We start from the raw sequence: 11,144 nt of genomic DNA, 5'->3' as shown, positions 1-11,144 counted from the left end.
TAATGAAACCAAATGTACACTAACAAAAACTATGTTTCTCCACAACCCCTACAAATAATGTAAAAAATCATTGACAAAAAAAACGTATATATAGAGGAGAGAGAGAGAGAGAGAGAGAGAGAGAGAGAGAGAGAGAGACTAATGATCAGAAACTCTAATCTTCTTCCTCAACAGAGCACTCCTCGGCTCCTCATCCTCCGGCGGCAAATTCAAGTCAAAACCACAGCCGTTGACCGAAATATCAGAATACGATGGCGGCGGCAGCGGCGCCGGCTCCCAATAATGCAGTCGCTTATGACCCCCGAGGGCCTGACCCGTCGGAAACCTCCTAAAACACAGAGAGCACCGGTGAGGTCCACTTCCATCCGACACGCCAGCAGACGACCACCGGCGTTCCTCCCCTCCCGTCACGGAGGCTCTCCGGTGGCTGGACTTATGCCCGCCGAGCGCCTGATAGGAAGAAAACGACTTTCCGCATACAGAGCAATGATACAGAGGATGAGGAGGTTGATTCGTTACATAGCCTTCCCAGCCGGGGAGATCCTCTGCTGTCGGCTGCGGCGGCGGCGGGTGGTTGGGGGAGGGGGAGGAGGAGGGGGAGAAGAGAGGGAAGAAGAAGAAGCTTGAGAGTGCTTCTGCTGCCATGTTTGAGATTGAGAGAGGAGTGAGGGGGATTCAAGGTGAGGTGTTTGGGGTTTTATATGCAGAGAGAGAGAGAGAGAGAGAGCGGCTAGGGAGGAAAGGGTAGAGCTTTGGTGGGCTATAGATTAGAAGGTTCGCCGGAGAATGAGACCAGTGTGGTTGAGGAAGACATGGTAGTTGGGGAATGGGGATAGTTCCTTTTTGTTTAAAAAACATTTGGGAAATTTACATAAATAACCCCCAATGCTTATGAGTCTCACCCCCAAACTTTCATTTTGACATGCATCTCACTTTAGATAGATTTGACTATTAAAAGATGATAGTATAATGTTTCATGTGATAATTGTAATTATAAAAATTTTAATGGAGATATATGTAAATATAAAAGTATAGGATAATATGTATTTAAAAGCCCAATATATTATTAATATAAGTGAAATGCATATTTTTATGAATATTTTTTAATGTCAAAGTGTTCCTAATATAAAGTTTTTTACATATATATCATTCAAAACATTAAATATAACATTTTAACTATATAAATTTTAAATATAATATTTTAATCACAAAAAATTCTCACAATAAAAGAGGCTGGTTGAAGGTTAAAATATTATATTTAAAGTTTGAATGGTTAAATGTTATATTTAATATTTTGGGAGGTTAGATGTATAAATTTATAAGAATTGTGCGGTATGTAAGTAAAATTTATTAAATTTCATTAAACAATATTTATTGAAAATAAATTTTTGAATTAACCAGGTTTAGCATCACTAATTTTTTTATTAAAATGTATATATAAATGTTAGGTTTTTTCAGTTAATTTTATTACAAAATTTTTATATATTATAAATATTTTAATATTATATTAAACACAAAAATAATATATTATATGAATTTATATATAAATTTAAATTGCTATGGCTTGGTGCGGTGAAGACTGAGTGTGATAGCAGTAAGAGGTACAAGACTAGAGTTGTTGAAAAAGACTTGCATCAAAGATAGGATATTGCTCATGTAGTGGGAATTGTAAGCAGAGACGAGAGTAATTCAGGAAATAGCTTGGAGGTGCAAAGCTATGTTGACCCTACTGATATGTTAACTATGGGTGTTACGCTTGAGAAACTGAAGTTTTGCACAGCTTCAGTTGGTCTTCTGGATCGAAGACAGAGGTTTGAGTTGCAAAGGTGGAGGATACATATTGAAGAAATGGGCGACGCTGTCAGTGAAGGATATCAGTTCGAGGAAGAAGACGTTGTAGCATGTGTATCGGTCTTCAAGTGGGATATTGGTTAACTTGGAGCCCGTAGGGCTGTCAAAACGGCTCGTTCTTCGCGAACAGCTCGTGTTCGGCTTGTTGAGAAGCTCGTGCTCGGCTCGTTCGTTAAGTTAACAAGCCGAATACGAACAACATGAATAAATATTTGGTTGTTCGTGTTCGGCTCGTTTTGACTCGAAATACTACTAATCAATTTTGTAGTAGTTTTAAAAAAAGTAATTAACTATATGGCTACAAAAATTTATAATCAATTAAAAGTAAAAATTAAAAAATAGAATAAATTTTATTAAATTAGATTCAAATGGAGTTTTAATTCTTGCCCCAATCCTTAACATCTTATGACTACGTGATTATGATTATCAAAATGACAATGTGTTCGTGAACAGCTCGTTTTCCGGCTCGTTAAGCAAAACACGAAGACATTTTTTGAGCTCAAAATATAAACGAGCCCGAGTGTTCAGCTGTTTTTTTTAATAATATTTGATTTATTCAGGGACAGTTATATAAACTTTTTAATAAAATGAGGTCAAGAAGAGAAGACCGAAAAGACCTTCGGTCAAAATCACGTGCAGTCAGATCTGCATTCCCTCCCCACGTGTCTTATAATTGTCGCAGCAGTCAAAGATGACAGCCCAGCCCTTTGGGCTTTCTGGGGCTCGGTCCGAGATACAGCCCAGTACGGGACCACTATCTTAATTACTAAAAATCGGAAATCGAAATTTACGCGCATACCACCCAACTATTATGTAATTACAAATCAAACGGTTGAAATTTAATATTTACATTTATAATATTTTCACTAAAAAAAATCATTTCTAACCATTAATAATATGAAAATTTAGGGGTTAGATATGTAAATACAATTTCAGCATAAAAGTCAAATAAGAATTTTCGCCACATTATTAATTTGAAATAATATAATTGTGAAATAACATAATCATATATTATTTTTTATTAGAGCAGGTATTACCAAGTACAGGAAAATAATTCGGTATAATAAATAATATTATTTAAATTATTATTTATTATATAGCCGTTAGCACTACTTTGACTAAAATTCTTCCTCTACTGGGTAGTTTCCACGTGATTTGACTCGTAGATGTGCACAAAGCCAATGTTTATAAAACAATTCTTTCCCTCTATGTGGAAAAATCACAGAACGCAATGACACGAGAATGTTCCCCCATGTTATTCAGGTGTTATTGTATGTTATTCATGTGTTATTGTGTTCTGAGAATATTCCTAGTGTTATAATAACACAATGACACATTAATAACACGAATAATATAGAGTAACACATTAATAACAGCGGGGAATATTCATCCGTGTTACCGGACCGATTTTTTTTTCTACTTGTGGTGTGACGTGATTTCATTGGACTCCACACGTAACTCTATGTGATGTAATATTTTTTCATCTATATGACCATTGAATTCTCTCTCTCCCCCCAATCCAAATACTTAATTATTTATTAATTTATGATTAATTTACATATATACCATATCATTCTTATAACTATCCCAAAAATAAAATAAAATAAAACACTGCCTCAAGATTGTAAGATATAAAATAGATAGAGGGATGATGATTAGTTTGATTGCATCAAGATTCACAAAAACACATACATTGAGTATAGATCTCATGACAATCAAAGACAGAATCCAATGGTACCATTTGAATCTTTGATTGCACCAATCTTGAAGCTAAAAGCATCCATCGATCCGTTCATTATTGTAAGGGGCATCATGATTTTTGATGCACCAAACTATTTTCTTTTTTCAATATGATGATCTTAGCTGCAACAAAATCATAAATCAAATTATTTTAAGGAAGCAGATTGACAAAAGTAAGGGAAGATTTACACACATTCCAATTAATTCCTATGCATTTACATATCTAACCCCCTAAACTTCAATTTTTTCATATATGCTACATTACCTATGCATGAATAAGCTAAAACAAAAGTATTTTTTATGTGATATGAAATATTTGGATGGTAGAAATATAAAAACTAAAGTTTAAGAGTTAGATAAGTAAATACATAGGAATTGGGTGCTATGTACGCAAATGCCCAAAAAAGGGGGGCATTTACATACATCCCACACAATTACTATGTATTTACATATCAAACATCTAAACATTCAAATTTACATGTACACCACTCAAATCTTTAGTATCACACCTTTTTATATTTATACAGAGGCTCATGACACTAAAGAGTGTAAATATCAAATTTTGGGTATCAGATATGTAAAAACATATGAATTATGCGGTATATATGTAAAGATTCTGTGAGGAAATGATGAGTACCTTGTGGGCTGCTAAAATTAAAAGCAAGCAACTCCCAGGGATCAACAAGCTGAAGGCTGAGAACAAACTCTAGTTTTAACTGGCATGCAATACAAAAAGAACTGCAAAGATAAATAACATTTTTAGAATCTGAAGAAAAAAGAGATTTTAAAAAAATGGTGAGTTATTTCAAGAATTAAACAGCTAATTATGGGGGGAAAAAAAACAACGAAGACTGTGGGGGATGATTGGTGTGCAAATGATGTAGGTACTATTGCAAATAGTATTCATAAGAGTTTAAGGGTCCGTTTGGGGCAACTTATAAGGACGGCGTTTTCAAAACGCCGCCATGCCGTTTGATTAGTGTGTTCAGAGAACTTACTAAAAAACACCGTTTTCATTTATTTAATAGACGCGGCCGAGGGATAGACCCTGCGGTCTGTGTCTTGAAGAGGCGTTTCCTCCTGTGCCTTTCAGTCTACTTCCTTGCTCGACGGGATCCCCAAACCTTGCACGATCGCAAATTTCCCCGTTCGAACCTAACAGGCAACCTTCCTCCTCCTAGTCTTCGCACACCACCGCTTCTTCCTCCTCTCTGTTGCCACGATTTGCCTCTCTGCCCGAGCCACCTCTTCTCATGTTCACGCGAACCAAATGCTGAAGGCCTGTGCTAATCTTCGTCGTTCCTATGTGCCCTAACCTCCTTGCACCGATCCCTAGCCTGCACGAGGAAAGAAGACTCTTCTCAATCACGCGATTTCCTTTGCCCTTCCTCTGCAAACCTCGAAGCTGAAGTCCACGAATTTAAAGATCTCTCTTCTGCCCAAGCCCGGTTTGCCTCTCTGCAAGCCGCTTGAAGGGGCTGTAAAGCGATCCACTCTCAATCCTAACCTCAAAACCCAGGCTTCTTTATTGTTTAGAAGGGCACATGGAATTTTATTTATTTTTTTTCTTATGGGTTTTAACTGATGATGCCATGCAATTTCTATCATGATGTACATCAGTTTCTTGCCTTTCAATTATTATCAGCAGCAATATCATTAAGCTGCAGCATTGGTGATAGTATTAACTATAATTAAATTATTTTGGTTTCATTCTGTTATTCATTAGGGGCGTTGACTAGAATTGGAGAATAATTTAGTGTGCTTTCATTCCAATATGTGCATAATTTATACATTCTCAATAGAAATTCTAATAGAAAACTTCGAAAATTAGAGAACAAAAATAACCTTAAAAAATTACAATATTCCCATGAATTGGTGAACCGCCAGCAAGGCTTCTATGGATCTGTGAGGTGGTAGTTTCAAGGAAGAAAGAGGATATCTTTTTTATTAAGCTTGATACTCACTGTAAAGTGAGGACTGTTCCATCTTTTTTTTTATTGTTCTGTATTAGTTTTTATTTTCTGCAGTATCAACTATATTGTCAAGACATTTTTCTTTTCTGCAGTATCAATATATTGTCAAGACAATTCAATTACAAACATAATTACTTAACAGGGGCAGAGTGATCATTTATCTACAATCATATGCAAATCAATTGTTTTCAAATATCTGCCCCAAACAGCCAGTCAGCTTATCAGGACAAGTTGCAGCTGCCCCAAACAAACCCTAAATGTAATAGGGGTGGCTTGAGCTTGAACATAAGTCAAGAAATTCAAGTTGGCTCAAAAGTTAGCTTATTCATTAACAATTAGAGAAAATAATATTAATTTAAGCTGGTGATATAAAGAATGAAAAATAAGACGGACAATTACAAGATAAATAATAAGAAATTACTTGATATAAAAGATAAAATATAATTTTTTTAAATATATTGTTCTAATAATTTAAAGATAAAATCTTGAAATTTAAGATATTTATAGCATATTTGTTCAGTTGAGTCAGGGTTGGCTTGAGCTTGGGTTGTTAGCTGATGGAGCTCAGCTCGCAAGCCATTTATCGAGCCGAGCTTGATCTGGCACATGAGTCTTCTAGGCTCAGTGACAGCATCGAATCAAGTCCAGTTAACTAAGGGAATCAAATTGATGTCCTGAGCTTTGAGTGAGAATGGCGTTTATGCTGCTCCCAGCAGTGTCCAACCATGGTCATGTGATGCCCTGCCAGTGCTTCTTCAAGGCAGAGTAAAGGAAAAGTAGCAGGGTACTAAAACAAATTTGTCTAAATTGTTTAGAAGAAGGTGCTCTCTTTAAGGCATAAATGGTTAAAATAAGAGAAAGTAACCTATTTACCACATTCTTATGTATTTACATATCTAACACCTAAATTTTTATATTTGCAGCTATAACACTTTGTTGTCATAAACATATGCATAAAAAGGTGTATATGACTTTCAGAAAGTTAAGCATAGGGGTATTTGCCAAAGATTTGGATGTTGTCTATGCAATTAAAGCCGTTCAGGCGTTAGATATGTAAATACATAAGAATTGTGTGATATGTACGTAAAAGCCCCTTAAAATGAATAGAAAACCGAGGGCAGCAGATTAGTTATTCCTTGTACTAATGGAAACATACCCAGCTGTGGAATTTTGAAACTGTTCGCGTTCCTGCGGTTTTTATTAGCCTACTAATGGTGAGCTTCTTTAGTCCTGACTGATCATATATTGGTGCCGACTGATTGAGATGATTTGGTTGACCCCTTAACAGGCCACGAGTAACCACACCGAATCCACTTAATTGACCTCGATTGCTCCCAAGTAGGTCCAGTTCAATGCCAACTGACTTGGCTGAGATAAGTGGGCCCAAAGTTAACTATATGGCTTTAATTAGGCATTGCTAGGTCAATTAGCCCTTCTAGCGGTGTAGTTTAGGCCAGAATTAATAAAATAGTTCTAGATGAAGCCATAGTGGTGCCAACTGAACTAATGGTCCTCAAGCCAAATATGATCCATACAATGATTGATTACATTGATCCCATGTTGACCTGGTGGTGTCGATCTAGTCCTATGGGGACTAAGTGGCCTCAGTTATCCTCATCAAGCAAAATAACCTATTAATCAACCAAATTGACTTAATACGGACAACTAAAGTCAAGTCAGTTGATTCAACCAATTAATATCTAGTGTCATATGTGTTGATTAGGGGTGTAACGAGTCTGAGTTCGAGTAGCATTAAACTCAAGCTTAACTCGTGAAATGTATGCTTGGCTCAAGCTTGAGCTCAAACTCGGTCTGTGGCAGTTTTGCTCTCAAAATCTTGATTTTGAAAGCGGCTAGCAGTGATTCGAGCAGGCAAGAGACCCAGGATTGCAAAGAATAGCAGAAAACGCCAGGGCTTGCGAGTAATGATATTGAATAATGGAATAATTGATATAATCAAATTGATTAAGCGAATGCTCGAGTCTAGACAAGCTTAGCTCAAGGTTGAGGTCATATGATAAGCGAACTTGAGTCTGAGCTCAAACTCGAGTTAGCAGGCTTGGCTCACTTTTACCCCTAGTGTTGATGTTGGCTTGGCTAATACGTTTTTTTTCTCCCTAGTTGAAATTACCATAATCTGAATTCTAAATGCATTTGTCCACGTGTCCAATTTTGAATGCCCTTGAATGATTCTACCATTCAAATTTTAAGTGCACTCATTGAGATTGTTGAGGTAGACCAATATGATAAAGGGTGATTAAAAAAAAAAACCCTTCCTCTACGCAAAAATGGATAGTTAACCCACCACCTTGGCAAGAACTTTAGTCTTATGACGCCGAGTTTGCCCAAATAATTCAAGCAAAGGTCCTAGAGCTCTCCCAAAAGCTAAACTTTTTGGTGTAGGTTGCGGTGCACGCTATGGCTCTCATTCTTTGGCTTAAGAGAGTCTCTTTTTAGGTATGCCTTAGCACAAAAGCTCGTACGATATTATAGTTAAATTTCAAAAGGCATCTAAGTACATTGATGCCAAAGAGATCATAGCTCTCACCTCTCCTTAACATTCCTTCTCCCCTTGAACAACCCTAAGAGAGAAGAGTTGATTAGCCAACTAAGTTATGTTAATCATCCTTGCCAAGTTCGACCAAACCACAAACAACATATAGTTAGTACAGAAGAAGCCACCATGACAACCGATACTTCTCTCTGACATAACCACAATAGGCTCAATCTTCCTATAGCCCTACCATCTCCATTAAGCAAAATAAAGACTACTTCAAGCCTATGGAAGGAACCAACAGACGAGAAAGAGAAATACAATGTCTCTAATAATGACAATCATGGCCATGACGCTTATGAGTGCCATGTCCTCGAAACCATTGCCGAAAAAATAATCACTGAAAAGCATAGATGGAAGTTCCTCATCATTGATCACTATGCGTCAACAACAATACTCACAAGTACATCGGCATCAACGACACGCATTGAAATTGACTCTCATGGCCAGAGGAGTTCAAATAATTGGTTGTGTCATCAAATAGAAAATAACTTACATCATTTAGCTAACCATTATGTAAATGTTGTTTTTTCACCCTTTAATATTGAGTTTCTTTGAATCTTTCTAAAAGGTAAATATCTTTCAAGATGTGCTCATTTTTAAGATCATTATCAATCACTATGAAGTACCCCAAATACCAGTCAGCATAGAAATTCAATCAATATCATCTTCCTCCACCTACCAAATAAACTCAGCCAATCTAGTTGGACTTATTTGCATCATCTCTTGGTTGTGAGAATTGAGTAACCCTCTCTTCAAGGCAGTACACTGAAGCAAGGAGTTCAACTAGACTCCTAAGTGTAAAATGGCATTGCAAACAATTATACAAACTTAAAAAAAAGTTTCATAAAAGTTAAATGAAACATAATTACCAACACTATATGTACATCTTTGAATATATTTTCTTATTATAATGTAATCTCATAGTTTCAAACTTCATAACTCAAGGAATCATTAATAGAGACTAATATAAGACGCATAGGATTAAACTATCTAAAAATATTTTTTGATTTCAACGTGATCATTTAGCCTTAGAGGGACTAAAAATAAAACACATCAGATAGATACTCAGTGCTATAAGAATATATATATAAGTAGTATTTTGGCCGTCCCTAGATATACCACAAAGCATGCTAATCCATTAGACCTAAAAACAAATAAAAAAAGTGTACCAACCTTATCTCTCTTTATCTTTAGATAATAAATTTTAATGGGGCTAGTCAGCATGGCAATAAGGATAAATAAAAGTAGTTAACTTTAATTATACTTTTAATTACATCAATGGTATAGTGCCCCCTTTTTCTCTTTATCCTGCTCTCCCTCTCCATCAATGTTGCAAACTTTTAATCCCACAGCATGCCTAACAAAGTCTCATTTTTTTAAAATAACAAATGCGCTGCCATAGGAAAAAGGAGTATTTACATGGATAACACTAAATTCATGTGAAATTACAAATCAACACCTAAACTTTACTTTTAACATTTATACCATCCAATTCTTTCATATCACATAAAAATACCACTTTTCAAACATATGTAAGATGGCATATATGTCAAAATGAAATTTAGATGTAAGATACGTAAATAAATAGAAATTAAGTGGTTCAGGAACTTGGTCTAAATTAAATTCATTTTGACCAAATTTCAGATTTTGGGAATCTTAACATGTGAAGCAGATCCAGCTAATCTCACCCCGCCCCCCCAAAAAAAAAGATAAACAAAAGATAAGGAGTAGATTTACAGGAAAGGAACAAAAAGAACTCACAGAGAAGTAGAACAGTAACAGCAATCCAAATCATCAACTGAACAGGTCGACCATATTGGATTTGGTATTGAGACCTCTGAAGCTGCCTTTGAAAAGCTCCAAACCAATAATGGTGATTTTTATGGTAAGACTCATCTGTACAATCACTAAGACAACTCTTGCTCCTCTCATAGCATTCATTCATGCCCTAAATAAATCACAGGCAATCATTATCATCACAAATCTACAAGGAAAAAAAAAAGGGATAAAACTTGTTTTAGAGTAAGAAGAAATCAATTACCCGACTCAAATGATGATTCCGCAGTGGCAAGGATTCTTCCATATCATTTTGATTCAAATGTTTCCACTTCCTGAAACCATTCCTATACCATCTTTTAGGGTTAGAAGATGACTCAGCAGCTTTCAGCTCAAAGAGACGTAAGAACTTCGGAGGAGGAAAGTTAGACTGCTCGTCTGATAGTCTCAAAGAAGATTCCTCTGTCGAAGCAGAATCCACCACCAATAAACCTACTTCAGCGCTCCCGTTAGCAATCCTGCCGTTATCTTCCTCCCTTAGTTTACATTGATAAGAAGGATTCTTCAAACCAGCAGAAGTTTCTCCATCCATCCGGCTTCTTACTTCCTGTTCAACGTCTGATTGGATCAGTGATGCCTCATCTCCTTCAGAACGCGGAGGAGACAGGAAAAGGGCAAGCTCATCCCTTTCCCCTTCATCCAGCCTTGTCCACGTCAACTCAGTCTCCCCCTCTTCCGCCACATTTGATTCCTTCAAAGCCTTCTCCACCATCTCAATCCGATAAGAAATCGCCTCAACAAAAGCGTTATGTCGATTTACAGTAGCTTTGCGAGCTAAGACTGCCTCATCGTCTCGCCTCACCGCTCTTTCCAACTCCTCGAGCTTCGCAAAATCAGAGACCACCCTCGCTCAATAAATAAATAAATAAATAGGAAGAAAAGGGGTAAAAATTAAGCAACAACCAACCTGCCATTTCGTGGTCCCTAGGGCTATATGAACTTCCCTCCGCAGCTCGATTCCCTTCTTCTCGTGCATCCATCGCCGGTAAACCGATTCCAATCTACAGAATTGAAACAAACAAAGTAATTCCCCTTAACGGAACAAAACAAAACTGCAATCCAAGAGAAATCCGATACCTGTCAGCCGATTCCTGGACCTCCTCTGCAGCATAAAAGAAAGGGTCCTTCTCCCACTGATCGAACGCCGAGGCCATCGACGACAAACAAGATTAAACAAAAAAAAAAAA

General features: G+C 36.7%; 2 protein-coding genes across 2 annotated transcripts; both read right to left on the bottom strand.

Moving 5' to 3' along the window:
• Positions 1-113: 113 nt before the first annotated feature.
• Positions 114-801, bottom strand: LOC110033837 (zinc finger protein ZAT6-like). The gene has a single exon (XM_020737954.1). The coding sequence runs from the start codon at positions 643-645 to the stop codon at positions 139-141; it is 507 nt and encodes a 168-aa protein (XP_020593613.1). The 5' UTR covers positions 646-801; the 3' UTR covers positions 114-138.
• A 2,652-nt stretch (positions 802-3,453) lies between these two features.
• LOC110033829 lies at positions 3,454-11,138 on the bottom strand. Its single transcript, XM_020737944.1, has 6 exons — positions 11,035-11,138; positions 10,865-10,958; positions 10,163-10,780; positions 9,883-10,069; positions 4,229-4,329; positions 3,454-3,714 (listed from the first exon to the last, which is right to left on the bottom strand). The coding sequence occupies exons 1-5, from the start codon at positions 11,109-11,111 to the stop codon at positions 4,304-4,306; spliced, it is 1,002 nt and encodes a 333-aa protein (XP_020593603.1). The 5' UTR covers positions 11,112-11,138; the 3' UTR covers positions 3,454-3,714; positions 4,229-4,303.
• Positions 11,139-11,144: the final 6 nt, after the last annotated feature.

The sequence above is a fragment of the Phalaenopsis equestris genome, unplaced genomic scaffold (assembly GCF_001263595.1).
Source record: "Phalaenopsis equestris unplaced genomic scaffold, ASM126359v1 Scaffold001303, whole genome shotgun sequence".
In the NCBI taxonomy this organism is placed as follows: domain Eukaryota; kingdom Viridiplantae; phylum Streptophyta; class Magnoliopsida; order Asparagales; family Orchidaceae; genus Phalaenopsis; species Phalaenopsis equestris.
This window is presented reverse-complemented; position numbering and strand designations above follow the sequence as displayed.

What these genes read in the sequence shown, in the direction of transcription:
- LOC110033837 (XM_020737954.1), bottom strand. Translation starts at nt 645, where the DNA reads ATGGCAGCAGAAGCACTCTCAAGCTTCTTCTTCTTCCCTCTCTTCTCC.
- LOC110033829 (XM_020737944.1), bottom strand. Translation starts at nt 11,111, where the DNA reads ATGGCCTCGGCGTTCGATCAGTGGGAGAAGGACCCTTTCTTTTATGCT. An exon ending in GTCCAGGAATCGGCTGACAG is followed by an intron (nt 10,959 to 11,034) that starts GTATCGGATTTC and finishes TCAATTCTGTAG; the next exon opens with ATTGGAATCGGTTTACCGGC. An exon ending in TGTTACTGTTCTACTTCTCT is followed by an intron (nt 4,330 to 9,882) that starts GTGAGTTCTTTT and finishes TTATCTTTGCAG; the next exon opens with TTCTTTTTGTATTGCATGCC.